At 37.1% G+C, this 18,733-nt stretch overlaps 1 protein-coding gene and 1 long non-coding RNA gene across 3 annotated transcripts in view; one reads left to right on the top strand and one right to left on the bottom strand.

The window, feature by feature from the left end:
- Window positions 1-117: 117 nt before the first annotated feature.
- On the bottom strand, window positions 118-18,550 carry BTG3 (BTG anti-proliferation factor 3). Its single transcript, XM_045785457.2, has 5 exons — window positions 18,412-18,550; window positions 14,614-14,792; window positions 10,776-10,913; window positions 5,905-6,112; window positions 118-802 (listed from the first exon to the last, which is right to left on the bottom strand). The coding sequence occupies exons 2-5, from the start codon at window positions 14,784-14,786 to the stop codon at window positions 563-565; spliced, it is 759 nt and encodes a 252-aa protein (XP_045641413.1). The 5' UTR covers window positions 14,787-14,792; window positions 18,412-18,550; the 3' UTR covers window positions 118-562.
- Window positions 17,353-18,733, top strand: part of LOC148110275 (uncharacterized) — a 48,661-nt gene continuing 47,280 nt past the window's right edge. The window contains exon 1 of one of the 2 annotated variants that reach the window (XR_015724246.1): window positions 17,353-17,774. This is a non-coding gene — a long non-coding RNA (uncharacterized LOC148110275). The remainder of the gene's footprint in view (window positions 17,775-18,733) is intronic. The other variant, XR_015724247.1, reaches the window with a different exon arrangement.

Consider the following 18,733-nt stretch of genomic DNA (forward strand, 5'->3'; position numbering starts at 1 on the left):
AAAGAAAAATTTAAATTCTTACATCATTTTTTCTTTGCTAAATATTTAAACACATTAAAGTGAAATAATCCCCTTTGCTATTTCTCCCTTTTTTAATGCACACAAAAGAAGCACACGTTGTCATGCCTCAAACTACTTTTTATTTGCAACTACATGATTTCACGCAATTCTTCTAAACAATGACATAAAATAGATTTCCTTGTGTATAAATAACTTACATACTCTCCATAAAGTAAATGCTCAAAGGTGCTAGAACAGATCGTCTGTTGCTACAGTGTTCTCGTATCCAACAGAGTTGATGCACAATATATAAATACTCAAGTCCAATATTAAAAACTCAGGCACTTGACTAACTTTAATAAAGTTTCTCAAACTATATCAATATATCTAAAGTGCATATATATTTTTTAAGAAAGATTATTATCAATAACTTTTCTATAAAAATAAGTTTGATGGTTTGACCCATCTAACTTTACTACTAGGAGTATGAACTTTTAACTTTTAATGTGGTCAGGCTTATTCTACCTTCTCTCAACACTGACACCAACAGAATCAAAAGCAGCTAGTGAGGTGCTAACATGTGAGGATTAATCCAGTGATTCCGGTCACAATGCATTCCAGGAGGAGGTACCCATGTTACTGGAATTGGGCGATATGGTTTATTCTTTCTTCCCTGATTTGGATAACCGAATGGAATAGGAGGAGGGTAGTGATTCTGATGACCATTCCCTCGGTACATTCCTGGCTTTTTTCTGGGCAAAGGGTGCCACATTGGAAGAGGCGGGAATATCAATTCTGAAATCTGCATGAAAGAGAAAACAGTAAGTTAATTCAAAGGAAAAAATAGTCACATTATGTAAAAACAAAAACATGGTGAATTTCCAGATTACCCATTAAACAGAAACAAAATCACTCACCCATACCCTTAAGAGTAGGTCTAAGTGGCGGTCAGATCTAAATATGTTAAAAACTTCATGTGTAATAGGTGACTGATTAGTTTTCTGAATGAATGAAAATGAATAAACTCAAAACAGCACTCTAAAACAACCAAAAATAAATAAATAAAACAACCAAAAATGAATAAATAAAACAACCAGAAAAGATCAAAACAGAAATGAATGGAAGCTTGAAAGGACAGATTATGTGTTTGTTCTTTTAGGACACATCCTTAGACCAGTGGTTTCCAGAGCTGGCTAATTAATAAGGAGTCACGTAAAAAGCTTTTAAAACACAAAATATTCATGCCCTAGCCCTGGTCTACTGAACGGTAAGAATAACAAAATTTTAGAAACAGAGGCCAGCTATTCTGACCAAAATGTAGGTGATTCTGATGTAGCCAGTTTGTGTTTAGGAACAAAAGTCTTAGATTATCCCCTAAGTTAAATGGGACATCAAATTCACATTACTCAAAAAGTTATCAGCAGTTTTGGACCCCCCTACTCAGAATGCTATACCTTATGACTATGAGTTTCTGAATTCTGATTTTTATTTTATGATTTTTATTTTGTTGTATTAGTCACCATACAGTACATCCCCAGTTTTTGATGCAATGTTCCATGATTCATTATTTATGTAGAACACCCAGTGCACCATGCAATATGTGCCCTCCTTAATACCCATCACCGACCTATCCCACTCCCCCACCCCCCTCCCCTCTGAAACCCTTAGTTTGTTTCCCAGAGTCCACAGTCTCTCATGGTTCATTCCCCCTTCTGTTTACCCCCCTTCATTCTTCCCTTCCTTCTCCTACCGATCTTCCTATTTCTTATGTTCCATAAATGAGTGAAACCATATGATAATTGTCTTTCTCTGCTTGACTTATTTCACTTAGCATATCTCCTCCAGTCCATGTTGCTGTGTGTTAGGATCCAAAAGATGGTGAACTATGCCTGGGCAGGGCGAAGCCAAAGGAAACTCTGGTGGAGGTCCGTAGCGGTCCTGAATTCTGATTTCTAATCTGCTCTTTTTAGTACAGGTATTTTAAAATTTATATTCTGTATAAAATTGTATTCATATCATAGAAAATACAAAAGGTATAAAAGCATATACAGTACAAAGTCCCTCTTTATCTGATTACCAGCTACCCACTTACCCTCTCAGAGGCAACTGACACTAATTATTTTTTTTGTGTATACCCTTAGAAATATTTCATGCTTATACTCAGGTGTACATCTATACACTCATTTTAAAAAACACACATACAATTTTCTTTACTCCTTTTGCACTTGATAAACACATTTCGGAGACATTCATATCAACACATAAAGTCCTTTTTCATTATTTTACAGCTAGATGTAATGCAATGACTATGCCGTAACCAAATTAACTAGTGTCCTAGTGATGGAATATTTAGGCTGTTTTCAGTGTTTTACTATTAAAAAACAATGCACAACAAATATAACAATGCTTCAATGAATAACCTTAGTATAGTTAATTCTTGATTATATAAAATAATGAAATAAGGAAGACTTTAGAGTTCCAACTAGTAATTGACCTATACTACAAACAGGTAGCAAAATGAAATGTTTTCATTTCTTTTTATACTGGGATGCTGAAAAGGTTTTAAAACTGTCAGAAAGAAGGGATGCCTGCCTAGCTCAGTGAGAGGAGGATGTGCCTTTTGATCTCAGGGCTGGAGTTCAAGCCCCACTTTGGGTGTACCGATTACTTAAAAATAAAACATTAAAAAAAAAAAAAAAAACCCTTTCAGAAAGAAGACAGAATTCAGGAGCTTATATTACCCTTTCCAGATAATCCTCACACCCCACAAGCAGCCACTGTTCTAATTTCCAGCACCAGACTGAGTTTTCCCTGTTTGTGAACCTCATATAAATAGAATCTTCTAGCATGTATTCTTTTGTGTGTGGCAAAATTCCTTCCTCAATCAAATGTTTTTCAGGTCTTTCCATATTGTGTCTATTATTAGTTCATCCTGTTTTATTGCTATTATTCTACTGTGTGAATAACCTCACAATTTTTCTCCCATTTACGTGTTAATGGACATTTTTGGTTGTTTTCCATTTTACTATCATGAAAAAAGCTGCTATAAACATTCTAATACATGACTTTGTAAATATTTAATTTCTCTTGTTAAATATGTAAGAGTGTAATTGTTGGGTAATAGGGTAGATGCATACTTAACAAGTGCCAGAGTTTTCCAAAGTGGTGGTACCATTTTATACTCCCACCAACAGTTATGAATCCAACTATTTCACATCCTTGCCAACAGCCGGTGGTGTTGGACTTTAATTTTAGCCATTCTGGAAGAAGTAGTGTTTCATTGTGGTTTTAATTTGCATTTCCCAGATGACAAATAAGGTTAAGCACCTTTTCATGTGTTTACTGGACATTTATATAACTTCTTTTGTACAGTGTTTATTCACATCTTCTGCCCATTATTTTTAATTGGGTCGTTTGTTTTTTATTATTGATTTATAGGAATGATTTATAAAGTATATTCCGGAAACAAGTCCTTTGATGTATGTATTGAGAATATTTTGTTCCAGTCTATGCTTTGCCCATTCATTTTCTTAATGGTTTGTTTTGATGAGCAAAGATTTTAAATTTTGATGAAGTCAAATTTATCAAGTTCTTTTCTTGTGTTTTTTGTATCCCCTGGAAGAAATCTTTGTTTATCTCAAATAATAAAGATATCTCTCAATATTTTCTTCTGAAAGTCTCAGAGTTAGCTTTTATGTTTAGGTCTATGACCCATCTCAAATTTTTTGTATATACAGTCAAGCAGCAGTTAGGTTTGTTTTTTTCCTATATAGAGTATCTAATTGTTTTAGTACCAGTTCTTGAAGACTTTCCCTATTGAACTGCTTTGACACTTTCCTTAAAAAAAAAAAAAGACTACATATGTATGTCTGTTTCTGGGTCTATTTCGTTCCATTAATACATTTGTGTCTTTAAATCTTTACCACACTGTCTTGATAGACATAATAGCTTTATGTAAGTGTGAGGCCTCTAACTTGATTCTCCTTTTTATAAATTTTAGAATCAATTTGTCATTTTCTAGAAAGATCTTGTTGGGATTTTGATTGATACTGAGTTGAATCTATGTATCAATTTGGGGAGAAATGACAATCTTTACTTCTTAATTAGTAATATCTGGGGGTACTTTTAACTTCTTCATTAAGAATCTCTGGGGGTACCTTTACAAAAAACAGACTCCTAAAAGAACAAAGATCCCAAGCTAGGAACTTTGTATCCTTATTCTGATAAGCCCCCTTTTTAAACCTTTTTAGCAATGCCAGGTTCAAGATGAAAACATGGATAGGAAGAAAAGATTAAAGTGGGCCACTTGCACCAGCTTTCTACACAATAGCTTTTAACAAGCCATGCTTCTCTGTCATGAAATGTTTTGTTGGTGAATATAATGTCAAGGAAAAATGTTTTATTTTAAAAGCACACAAAAGACATTTCAATTTCCATGCCTTTGTTATAATTTTATCCTAACAGTTTCTCAACATGAGGGGAAATAAATGCAATTTAAAAGGAAAATCTAAAAATTAAAGGTCAATTTACTTGTAAAATATCAGCAGCAATCAATTCAATTTAAGACTTTCTTGCTTTGCTGAATAACAACAAAAATCTGATATAAAATTGCCATATATGAATGAATTCCAGGCAATTTAACAATAGTAATTTAGAGTATATAATACATCACACAGAGGAAAAGCAGCCCAGAACTTATGACACAAGTCTTAAACATGATCCCTGAAATACAAATATTATGTTTACTTATCTATATAGGCAATCTCTCAGGAAGAATACAAAAATAACTGGTAATGAATACTTCCATTGAAAGGTACAGGACTGGTGGTTGTGGGGGGGTGAGGGAGGACTTGGTCATTATTATACTTTTTTACACTGTTTGAAGTTGTTAAAGCAAGTGCATGTTATCTTACAATATGCATATAGACATATATCCCTAAAAATGATAATCCTAAGAACTAATCTTCCTCATAAGCCTAGAAGGATAATTCAACAAATGAAAAAAGAGAAATGAAAAATTAAGTTATACTGAAAGCATGTTCATTATATAAATGTATGGTGAATTTAAAGATTTAGGTTCTCATACTCAAAACTGATTTCTTACTCATTGTTTAAATTCTTATTGTAGCCCAAATCCAACCCTACCATGAGCCTGTTATGTTTCATTATGTCTAATTAAGGCCAAATTAATAAAAATAGGTATATTTTAAAATATACTCAAAATTAGAGAAAAGTACATGTACAGAATAAGGCTCAATTCAAAAGATTTCTTTAAACTTTTTTGAAATATCTTTTCTGTCGAAGATTATTACTGTATTGAGAATTTTTTAAAGTATATTAAATATTCTTTGGTATGTGGGGTATAAATAATAAATAAGTGGACAAATTTGTAAGTGCATGCATGGTTGCTATAACTTAACTGCTGAAGTAAAGGAGATATTGTTCTGACCTGAATGAAAAATTAACTCATATATAATTCAGAAGTTTCTCTTTAATCATGGAGAAAAGAAAGTTAAACCTAATGGTATGAATTAGAAGTGTCGACGACTACAAAAACTGAATACCTACTTTTTAATAAAGATTTTAAAAATATCAGGAATGTTTTATCACTGTGATTTTTTCTAGTCTTTCCTGCATCTTTTAAAATATACTTGTCATAAATAAATACATAAATACACAAATAAATAAAATATCTTTATCCTACTGAATTGAGTAGTAAAGCAGACCCTTGATAAAGTGACTCAGGATGCCATTTACATCTCAAAGGAACAGCTTCCTTTTATGTGGAAAAGACTGGCACTCAAAACCTCAAATCAGAAACCCTAGGGAACATGAGCAGGACTACCTGGAATGACCTGACAAGCCCTGCTCACAACCTTTAATAGACAGCCATTCCATGGTTACCTGGTACACAGGGCTTGGGGTCGCAGTCACCGAACTGGGTTTCACTTCTACTTCCTTACTTGTTTCTTCATCTGAAGAAGAGGATCCTGAATGATAATCAGAGGTAACCTTATCAAGGGCCCGGGTAACTTTCTTGGAGATTTCATCCTTGTTCTCATCCTCATTTTCAAAGCTGGCAACAATGAATGCATTATTTTTCTCTCCATACCTAAGGATTAAACGAACAAACAAACTCACAAACCTTGAAGTACCATCAACAAAATCAAGAAATTGTTTGTCCATATAAACAATCAAACAGGCTTGGACATGCTACTAGTCCAAAGCAAAGGAGGAACCTCCCAGAACATAACCCTACATATACAGTATCTTAACCCAAATTCCATGCCAACAGGCAGACCATGATTTTCTACCTCTGGCTTATTTAAGTACAAATAAAAGTGATTCCATTCTCTTTCCCAATTTTCTTTCCTACTGCCACTAACAAAAATAGTTGTTTAAAACACTAAAGAGAAATTCACTGTTTTGATTACATTTTTGTATATACCATTAAACTGGCTGTACAGTAAAACTTGCTAATGTATTTTTAACTAACCACTGTAATGTAGATACTAGTAATTCAAGTCACAAATCAACTAGACATTTCCTTTGAGATTTACTTTTACCATGAATTAAATTAAAAAGGGGCCTGGGTTCTATATCTACACTGACAAAAATGAGAACTGAAGCAACTGAAAACAAACAAGTGTTGAAAATAAAGGGGTTTTGCTTGAATTATATTGCTTACCTCATGGAGATTCCTAGGGAAACGTCTCACTTCTCATCTTAATTTTTTTTTAAAAAAGTAAAATGAACCTTTTAATCCTGCCAAAATATTTTTAGAGCCTTGAGCTAGAAAAATAATTGTTAGAATATGTAACTTTGGCTCTTGGCTACTTAAAAAAAAAAAAAGGAAAATAAATTCTGCAATGAAGCAAGATAGCATAATGAATAGTAAAACTAGCAGTTTTTTTTTTTTTTTGAGAGAGAGAGAGAGAGAGAATGCAGACAAGAGGTGAAGGGGGTTGGGGGGGAGAGAGGGAGAGAGAATCTTAAGCAGGCTCCACACCTAGCGTGGAGCCCAACACAGGCTTGATCTCAGGCCCCCAAGATCATGGCCTGAGCTGAAATCAAGAGTTGGATACTTAACCAACTGAGCCACCAAGGTGCCACATAAAACTTGTTTTCATTTGGAGAATAGGAGAAACCCACAAATCTATTTGAATAGACTGTACACCATACACACTATGAAGCAATTTCTAGTGTTAGGACAAAGCAAATGAATTCTTAAGCAGTTCCTAAACAATATGTAATTAGAGAGACAAAGTGATTTTAAGCTTAAAAAACCAAAAACAACCTTGATAGAAAAACAGGGTTAATAATAACTATGTCAATTAATTTCATTTTGAGGTAAGTCTTGTCTCAAATTATTTCTGAATCGGGATATGTATAATAAAGTAAAAGACCAAACTGCAATAAAGCCTTTGAAAGTTTTAAGGAAATCATGTAGCCTCGTAAGTGAGTTCTACTTCTTTTTTTTTTTTAAGATTTTATTTACTTATTTGAAAGAGAGAGCGAGAGCATGAGCAAGGTGAGGGGCAGAGGGAGAAGCAGACTCCCCACTGACCAGGGAGGCCGATGTGGGGCTCGATCCCAGAACTCCAGGATCATGACCTGAGCTGAAGGCAGATGCCTAACTGACTGAACCACCCAGGTGCTCCGAGTTCTACTTCTTTATACAGCTGTGCTGTCTTCCATTCTCATTCTCACACAGGCTGATTGGAGCCATAAATGCTACCTAAATATGGGACATAACTCCCTTTTCTATTCTTTTTCAGTTCATCTCATAAAAGGAGTTGCTACAGATGGTGGAAAGAGCACTGAACAAGTTCCTGGTTCCAGCTCTCCCCACTAACTAGCTCCATTACAAGGAGCAAGTCATTTAATGTCACCAGGCCACAGTTTCCTATCTGCTGGGCAAGAAAGCTGGAACTGGCTGGATACTGATTGGTCTTCAGCTAATGATTCTTCCTAGTACAAGATGTCTGAGCAGTTAGGCAAGTTCTTCACAACATAAAACTTTTGTACTATAATTTCAAGTAGCACAGAGTTTTAGCAATGGTAAATTTCCATTGTGGCCTGACATGCCAAGTTTAATACGGTTCTGCATCTTTCCCTTTCTAGTATTTTGGTATGAGAATTCTCTTCATGTAAGTGAAGCGGTTTACTGTACTACTGTAACATTAGAGTGTGCCGTTAATGTCACAGAATTAGTAATGGATAACTTTTAAACTTTCCATTTTTCAATCGCACACTGCTAAAACATTAAGTCCAATTTAGTTAACTTGAAACATATCAATAGTATCTAATGCTCTATATCAGGAAAGGGATTATAGAAATTCCAAAAAAAAGGTATACAATATGTTGGAGAGATAAAGCTGTGAGCCATTCTCAGGCATCTCTTTATAGGAAGGATCTGTTATCTATTCTGTATCACCTCACAAAGTTCACTAAATGATAACCTAACTATGTAACACTCTTTGTACACTTCCAGTATTTTATCCTGATGGAATAACTCAGTCATACTATGAAGAATGTTCCCTTGAGTGCATTTCAATTTTTTTATAAGCTTAGTCTCTAGTGTACCAATGAGTTATTATTATTAATGACTCTCAGATATTTGTTCAATTATATAAGTGCTGGGTCAGCTTTATTTTAATTTTCAGAATATCTATCTTTACAGTTTTGGTCCCAAAGCACTAATCAATACTGCAATCTCCTCTATTAACTTACAGCAATCACCTCTACTCGATCGCTAGCATGTCTTTCTTTGGAATTCTACTGTCACAGAATGAGTACCTTCCATTCTGAAGGTGATTTCTATTAGCTGTGAAAAAATATCACATCACAGCCAATTTTTGGCAAAATTTTAATTGTACGTAAAATTATTAAAAGGCTACTGAATGCAAAGATTTTCATATATTAACAAGATGAAAGCACAATAATTTTTCATTATCTGGAATCATTAATTAATGAACAATCCACCTAAGTAGAATGTCTATTTAACTAAAGCTTTTATCTTTAGGTGCCAAGATTTAGTTTAAGCCATTTCAAATAAATATGTCCAAAATGTTTATACAATTTCTTACAACTTCTCAGCATCTTTGAACATAGAAACATTTCCCTAATGATTTAAGATCGTCGTATTAAATACTCATTATGTGACTGGGTGATAATAATTTTGCCAATTCTTTAGCTTTTTTGCTCCCACCTCCATATAAGACTATATGATAATCTTTCGGTAGCTTTATAATTACATGAAAAAGCCCCTTTCGAACACTGCTTATAATTTTTTATGGCTCAAAAACTACATAACTAACTTAAAGAACTGTGTGTTAAATAAGAGTGAATCAGGATCTAAGTGCAGGCCTAATAAAGTAAGCAATTCAATATGGTAACTTTGTAATAGCTATTTCTTATATACTGAGGTCTTCAGCAGGGGTTCAGGGTCCAAAGTCTATATAGTCTGACCTTACACTAAGAGGAGTCCTAAATTAGTCCCAGAATCTAAAAATGTTTGACCTTTTCGGACCAAAACTTGAGATGTCTTGCTCTTCTTTTTTCTAACTGAGAAAGAATTGTTGGATAATCTAGTACCTAAAGTTCAAGTCTAAGTTTCCCAAAGCAAGAAGCTTACACAAACAGCTTATATCAAAGTAGCTCCACGGTGAACCAGAATAATTCAGTGGGAGAATTACCATGTATTTTTGTCGTGACATGTCATCGCCTCTACTTCTATTGTTGGAGATCAGGTCAAAGGCTATGACTACCTTTGGAATACATTAGGGTTACATCAAAAAGCATCTCTACCATAGTCAACAGGTGAAATGCACTTAAAACCAAAAAGAAATACCCTAAAGGAAGAGCTGTAGGAAATCACTTGCAGGGGATTCCATGCATCTACTCATTCTATTTTTCCTGACTGGAAATGTCCTTCCCACCTTGTCATCTATTCAACTGCATCCTTCCCTACCCAGCTCTAGCATCACCCACTTGGTAGTCTTTTCTAATTCCCAGCAGAGGTAGTCTTTTCTAATTCTCCTTTGTGCCACCAACCACTGCATTTTGTACGTATTTCTATTACAGCATAAATCACACTGCTGTAATCTGCTTATTCTTTCTTCTCCCTTATTATGCTTTGAACAACCTGACAGCAGAATGTCCTTTCATTTTTTAAAACCCCGCAACTAAGAATGCCTGGTCCACAATGAATGTTTTTTAGAACGAATGGAATTCAATTAGCTATCATACCTAACACTCACCTTTTACAATTCTGCTCATTAGGAGATGAGAAATAATCTCCATTATAAAAATAAAACCATGAAAATAATATTTGGTCACTTAAAAATCAAAAAGGGGGAGGGAGGCCAGAGTAGAAACAAACAGAAACAGAAACCAAGCAAAAGTTATTATTATCCACTACTATTTGGGCTTAACTTCTTTCCTAATTTGAAGAGGGGAAAGACAAGTGTACCACCAATGAAAGACAATAATTGACCTATAGAAGTTTAGGTGTCTAAATTCTGCTTCTTGGTCTATAATAAACTTTTTGGCAGAGCCCTAGAAAAACCCTACCCAACCAAGTTTTTAAGTTTCTTTAGCTGTAAAAAAGGAATGTAACCATCTTTCACCTTCGGATTACAAAATTCACAACTAAGAAAGCCCAAACAATAGCTTCCAGCCATCAAGACACACAAGCAGGCAGGACCTGAGAGAATTTCCTAAAATCAGTTCCAGTATGGTAATCAGTTCAGCTGGCACACTCAAGAACTCACCGACAGCACACCTCACACGGATCCACCCACAGAGTGAGTTCCTTTGGTAAGCCTAGATCACTGTATAAGATGCAGCTGTTCTCACAGGCTTTCAGGACATCAGGATCAACTCTCTGAAACTTATTGACACGAATGCATCTGCAACAAAGAGCAGTAATGTTAGTAGCTTTAATTGAGTCTTAATCATAAACCTTGCTATATTATTAGTATTTGCTAATGTGAATTTAAAACAAGCAAACCCTAATGGAGAACCCAGGAGCATATCTATCCTAAATGCATTATAAATGTGAATTGAAGGCAAAGAGGCACGATTATCAGTAAGACTACTCCGCCTGGTGAAAAGAGGAGGGCATCTGTCCGAGCACAGGGAAATCACAAGAACTGGCTTTACATCATTTTAGCCAGGAACTACTCAATTTCACATGTACATTAAAAGACTAAGGAGCATTAAAGCTGCTTGAAATTACTTAGAGCTCTAAAGGTAGAAGTATTAATAGGCCAAGTTACTACATAACAAAATCTCAAAACTAACATTAAGACCTTAACCAATGTTTCAAATACTTTTAAATTCCTGTGATGTTTTGATCATTTCCTTGCTTATAAATCCCAGATAGTGTTAAGAAAGGTGTCCTTTTCCTCACCTATAATTGTTCTATAAAGAATCAGTCCAAGACACAGAACCATTCATATCACATAGTTATGATTAAAATATAACCCAAAGTGTTACTGGCTTATCTCATTTATTTGTTACCAAAGGGTTTTCATTAAAAAAAAAAAAAAGTTGTCAAAATAACTGGGAAAAAAAAAACAACCAACAGAGCCTCCATTCTATTTTTTTAAACCTAAGAAATACCACATCTACTTAATGGAATGCTCAAAGATAGCTCCCAGGATGAATTCAAAAATACATGTTAAAGTAAGCATTTTGCTTACACACAGAAATGGTGGCTACAATAAAAGTATTTACTGCTTCTACAACTAAGAAATCAATCAAGAGAACCCAGGTGTTAGTACTAGTCTTAGTACTTATTTATTGGGTGAGTTTAGATTAAGTCATTTCACCTCTTCCTCATATGCAAAGCTCTCAAATATGGAAAATACAAATTTATTGACAAATAGTAATTATACCATTAAATACAATGACATCAATAGAACAACATGCTGTTTGAAGTTTTTTAAAAATTATTTTATTATTCGATTTCAATTTTCATTTAAAATGGTGAAAAAGTTCTCATTAAGTAACAGCTAATACAGATTTCTAAATAGTAATAATTACTCTTTTTGAAGGTTTACTATATAATGGACAGTTTCCTAAGTACTTCACATGTATCAACTCTTTTTATTTTCACAATTATCCTGTAAGTTAGATATCACTTCCCCATTGTAAGAAAGAAAGGAGGCAGAGCTGAGTAACTTGCCTAACTTCACAATTAGAAAGTGGTGAATCCAGGGGATATATCTGGACCACTGGACTCCAAAGTCTATTTTATGAAATATCCTATTCTGTCTGTGTTAATCTTAACATGACCATTAACAAGTAAGCAATTCAGAATAAAAAAATTATTTTACAGCATGTAAGATACTATTTATTCCTTTCTTTAAGATGGTCTATGTTTATAAATTCCAGTATTGTGTAGGTTGATTCAAAAGTCCCATGTGCCCCAGGAACAAGAGCAGTTATAGGTAAGGAGATAGATCTTAGAAGTATGTGTTTTCGTTATTCAAAATAAGGGTGATGTAGGCTCTAAGCTTAAAAAATATATATGTAAATAAAGATGCTCAGAGACTGCTTCATTTGCATATCTTACATATTTTTGTGCTGTTTTTTTTAACTCTATATAGTGTGACTACTTATCCATTAAGCAGTCTTCAAAAACAGGATTTTAAAAGCTGCACAAAAATAGTCTATCATTTACTTAATGTTGACAGTTCTTCCCAATTTTTTGCAATTATAAAGTGTAAGAAACATCCATATTCATACATATTTATCTGCATTTCTGATTATACTTCTTGAATAGATTTTTAGGAGACTTACTGTTCAAAGAGTAGGAGTATTTTTACAGATCTTGGTAATATTGCCAAATTGCCCTCCAAAAGCCTCTTATTTGTAGATATTGTAGAGAAACAATTTTAATTTATAAACACATTAAAAGAAAAAGAACATTTCTATCCTACTCTATGGATTCAAGAGTCTCACTGGCTAATCCTATATTCTATTCATTTTTATAATAGTAACAACCCACCATTAAGTCTAATAGTTTTCTACTTCAAAGACAGCTTCAAAATGATTCAATAATGATACTTCTGATCATATGCCAATTTAATCCTGTTTAGCTAATTTTTTTCCTCAAGTTTTAAGAATTAATGGAAATGAAACTGTACACTGTCTGACCTTTAAGCATTTACTTGACAGTGTCTTCTTTTCTCAGTAATAGTAAAAAGTTGGTTTGGCACTTCCAAAAGCCTTTGTCCAATGTCAATTACATCAGTGTAAAAAGCCTCAATAGCTCTAACTCACAAAAGCTCTTCACTGTATCAGAAATGAAGATGTGCAGGAAAAAAATTAAAGAGAATCAAGTGAGAAGATAAAAAATAACTTTAGTCTGCTTTATATGGAACATCCACATTTCTACTTTAATTCATCACATTTTCCAATTTACTAGGAAACCTCCTTAGATAAAAATAAAGAGGAAAATACATCAATAACTTTGACTCTTTCCCTTTCAATAGAAAACATGCTCACCTATGTCTTTTAGCAAATGAGAACTAAACAAATCATATTTTCATTTCCTTTGCAGACTCCCTGAATACTCTTGTACTTGTAAGAGCTAAGTGACTGAAAGGAAGTCCTTTTTACATCAAAGCACAGAAGTGCTGATTTGAGAAGGAAACTTTGGGGACAGCAATATGCATAAATAAAAGAATTTCTGTAGTCACAACTGTTCTACTTTTTATTTTTTTGTGGCCACCTCCACAAATGGGGCATGGTTTGACAGCTGAGTTATTTAGCAGAACCCAGGTTCTCAACACAGTGATCACATAAATACTAGGGAATGAGCATGCCAGAACATGTTTTGCAGAAGCTTGCTCTTCTTTACTCTAAGCTATAAATGTAACTTATAAACCAGAATACAAAAAGACAGCTGCAAGTGAGAGTTACTTTCCCTCTCAAGAGACAGGGCAGTGGTCAAACTGTGGTGTGCAAAAGCCCATAAGAATTTAGGGTCAGTTAGACCTGAGTTCAAATCGCAGAGCTAATATTTACCAGTTGTAGGCTGTAATAAGTTACCTCCATCAATAAAACAGTTACAGTGGCTTCTACCATAAAGAATTATGCATAGTAAAATGAAATTATTTCTGTCAACAATGCATTAGGTATCTAATATTCTTAGTTCTCGTTTGTCATAAAACTTTTACTTTTTCCAAATACATGTAACATGTAATTTATTTGTAGAAACAAAGAGACTTGTTTCTCTCAACTCTTACCATGCCCATTTATGGGTGAGTTTTAGGGGTCCTCTAGAATTGTGAAAACCCTCTAGTACCTGTGATACTTAAAAGAAATGCATTCAGTCAGAAGCCAAACCAAACCACAAGACTAACTCCCATGAGCCGACAGTATGGGCCTCCCAAGTCCAGGTAGTGGGACTCCATCGACAAATACCTGTATTTTAAAATGCATAAGGAAAGAAAATACCAAAGACACCCCAGAGTTCTGTATTTTGCAGTTAAACTGTGAAAGAAATGGACTGGAGACCCTTCAGTCCTCTGGCCTTGCACTCATTTCAGGAGCTATCAGCATCTTAGTCCAATCCAACTATCCAATCTAATCCTTTACCTGTAGGCCTGTCCTTTTGATGGTTTTTCTGGATACCAGTGATTTTTGTATTTTTCTTGAAGTATAAGAGTCAATTTCTCAGCAAACCTCTCAACTGCCTCTTTTTTCAACTTGTCATGTTTTCGAACTAGCCTTGTGAAAAAAAAGACAACAGCAGCAATTTCGTTCTTCATCTTTCCCTGCAAAGAAAGATAAAACAGTTTTTCTCAAAAAACCAAAACGCAAAAAATGGAAGATAAAGCTCTACAAAATATCCCTCCTTCACAGCTCCCTTCTTTCAATTTTATCTTGTGTTTCATTGGCTCATATCTGGAAAAAGGAACAAATAATCACTAATTTAGGCCATAAAGACCTTATTATAATACTGTCTAAGAACTTATCACTTAGCTTTGTGAAGAAGTTCAGTAAAGAGAACAGACCAAATTGCTCCTGTTGGCTAAAATAAAATTAGAGATATCACTCAAAGAGAAGCACTACAATGACACCATTATATACTTTTTACTAAACATGTTAATGTTTAGCTACAATAACTTGTTTAAAATTCTGTGAAATAATTTGAACTTTAAAACACAATATTGTATAGCTACTACAGAAAACAGTGGTAATTCCTTAAAAAAGTTAGACAGAGTTACCATAAGACCAATCGATTCTACACTCATACTTATATGCCCAAAAGAAATGAAAACATACTTCTGCACAAAAACGTGTACACAAGTGTCCATAGCATTATTCGTAAGAGCCAAAAAGTAGAGCACCTAAATGTCCAACTGATGGACACTGACATTTGTCAACTGATGGACAGACAAATGTGGTATATACATGCAGTGGAATATTCTTCAGCAACAAAAAGAGGAATGATGTACTGATACATGCTACAAGAGAGGCGAACCTTTTTTTTTTTTAAAGATTTTATTTATTTGACACAGAGAGAGAGCCAGCAAGAGAGCGAACACAAGCAGGGGGAGTGGGAGAGGAAGAAGCAGGCTCCCAGTGGAGAAGCCTGATGTGGGGCTCGATCCCAGGACTCTGGGATCACACCCTAAGCCGAAGGCAGACGCTTAACGAATGAGCCACCCAGGCGCCCCAAGAGAGGTGAACCTTGAACAAACCGTGTTAAGAAAAAGAAACCAGTTACAAAAGACCAAATATTGTATGATTGCATTTATGAGTTTTCCAGAATAGGCAAATCCATATAGACAGAAAGTTGGTTAGTGGCCTAGGGGCAGAAGTGATGGGGGGAAAGGAGAGACATCAATGAATGAATACAGGTTTTCCTTTTAGGGTGAGGAAAATATCCTAAAATTAACTGTGGTGATGGTTACGCAACTTTGTGAATATACTAAAACTAATGAACTGCAGATTTTAAATGTATAAATTGTATGCTATGTGAATCCTATTTGAATGATAAAGCTGTTTAAAGAAAAAAAAAAATCCAGCATTTAGTTTCTATAAGCATTCTTTCAGGAACAGAGATATATTTACCTAAAAGATAGGACCAAAACAGTGGCTCTATCAAAACACTTAAGAGAGTAGAAATTCAGGGTCATCCAAAGAAAAATCAAACTAAAAGAAATAATCAGAGATTTAGCTGCACTGTGGAATTGCCTCAAGAAAGACTTTCTTTAAATGGCAGATCTGATTTATCATTGATTAATCCATAAAGGCAAAAACCTTATCCTAGGATTGTTTCGATGTATATTCTGTCTTTATGTGATGAGCTCATTCATTTGGCTGCTTTAAGTAACTTGGAGTTATTCAGATGCTGCATTTACTAAGCAATATCACCCTTTCGAGAGCCAATTATCAAAGACATACAGCTTCTGCTATGTTTAGTACAAAAACCAACTAACCTAGCTGATAGTTTGTGTTCTCACACATTTGTTTTCTCAAGCCTCTTATAGTCTCTCATGATTCCTTTACTCCTTGTGCAAATTCAAACGGATCTCACTGTGAAATAAACTCTACAGTTATCTGAGAAGCGTGCTGGCAGCCATACCTACCCTGATCTCGGATGGGAAGACACCCAAACCTTCCTCCTGGAACCCTAGAATGCCAAATCCACCTTCTCTGGCCAGCTACCAGACAAGAGGAACTGGGTTGCATATAAGAGTTGTGGAGGTAGATACAACCCCAGCCTTCCACAACTGCTATGAGGCATCCTCCTAAGAAAAATGTTGAGCCATTTCCACTTTATAAAGATATATTTATATTCTACCACGTTATAATGGAAAAGAAAACCCACTGCAATTTAATATACAGTTTGGGATGAAAGTTGCTTGCTGATGGAACTACATTAGCTTCCATCTCACCAAAGAAAACAAGGAACTACACTAAAGAAAAGTACTGAATCCTTAACTGTACCATTCTCCTCATTCATTAAATTTGTCTACTGTGCTCTACATATCTGAGTTTAGGGTTTTGTTTTCCTTTTTGTTTTGTTCTGTTTCATATCAAAAAATAAAAGAAAGAAAGGAAGGAAAGAACCACTTAGTGGTTGTTATTGCTTGTAACACAAGATGAGTCATATGGAATTACTTTTTTTTTTCCTCCCGGTTTGAAGGAATGATGCCTGGAACAGCAGAAAAATTAACCCACTCCCACCACTTAGAATTCTGGGAGTACCAAAGGTAAAAGAGGGAGTTATAAAGTCAGAGAGGGAGAAACTAGAAGCAAGCTGGGCCAATAAGACCTTAGGCGTCTTGAGAAAGTAGCCGCAATTCCTCCACCCACACTCGGAGCGAAAAGCTCCCATTTTAAATATCGCACGGTGACGTCATCTGGGACGTAGTCACCGCGGCGGCTCTCCTCAAGTTCTACTTTGTTCCACAGGCTCCTCTGCTCACAGCGGCGTGCGTAAAACCCAAAGGAAAACCAAGCCCGGCCTTCCAGGTGTTTATAACTTTGTACTTTTCCCTGTGTTGTAACGAAAGGCTAATCGCAACCGTTTCTAGACACAAATATTTCTGATAGACGTTCCCAAGGTTGAGGAAGCGGGGATCGTGGCCGTGGGGGTGAGGAGCCCCTGCCCAGCCTCAGCGGCGTTACAAAGCGGGCTCTCCGGACGCTGAGGAGACGGGATTTCCCACGGGGCCGGGACTTGGACTTTTTAAGCCATCAAAACCTGCTGCTAAGCACTCAGGCTTGGGTTTTAAGAGTGCTAGGTGAGTAGGCATCAAACATCTCCACCCACTCTGGGAAGAACGGCCTGCAAGCGCGTCCAACTTCTGCAATCGCGGTTTTCCCCGAGTTAAGGGGGAAGGGCCGAGGAGCCCCATTCCCCTCCTCCCCCCAAACAGCCTCCCTCGCAGGGTGCGCCTTCCCGTTCGCCCGCCGGTCCGCTGCCACCGGGTCGATTCCAGTCTCCGGGTTGCCCCGGATTCCAGGACGGGGCTCCCCTCGGACGCGACCCTCCCCCCCCTCAGACAGCAAGCCGGGTCCCCGGCACCAGAAAACGCACGGACGCGGATGGGGGGTGGGTAGGCGCAAGGCTGTCGCCCACCCTGAGCGGAGGGTAACGCGCGGTGGAAACGTGGCAGGAGTCTCGAGGCGGCGTCTCCTCCGTCCCCATCCCGCCGAGGGTCCCGCGGAAACGCTCTCGGGCCACCCGCCTTGGTCCATAGTCCTTCCTTCGCGCCGGGCCGGGGCCGATGCAACCCGGTTCGATCCCACACTCCTCCCCTACCCCGGCGCGCCGCCTGCCGCGAGCCTTCGACGTGGCCTCAGGGGCGCCGGGACCACCCTCCTCCCGGTGCCCTCAGCTCCACCATGTCCGCCTCCCCCCCGGCCCCGTCTCCTCACCGCCGCCGCCGCCGCCCTGGGGCCGCAGATTTGGCGGTCCCGACCGTCTCCGGGCCGGGAACCGAGGGCGCCGCCTCAGCGGGCCGGCGCTCGGCGGGAGCGAGCGCAGCGAGCCTAGTCCGGAGCGTGTGGGTCCCGCGTCGTCGGGCGACCGAGCGCGCGCTGAGAGGGCGGACAGGCAGCAGAGCGCGCGCGCGCGCGAGCGAGCACAGCCCTGAGGCGACGCGCGGGGGGCTCGCGGCCCGGAAGAAAGGAGGGGCGATGACCCGGGAAAGGGTTGGCGCCGCGCGGGACCGGCAAGCGCGCCTTGGGGGGCGGGGGG

Source organism: Ursus americanus, chromosome 4 (genome assembly GCF_024610735.1).
Source record: "Ursus americanus isolate L20-20 chromosome 4, mUrsAme1.1.p, whole genome shotgun sequence".
Lineage (NCBI taxonomy): Eukaryota > Metazoa > Chordata > Mammalia > Carnivora > Ursidae > Ursus > Ursus americanus.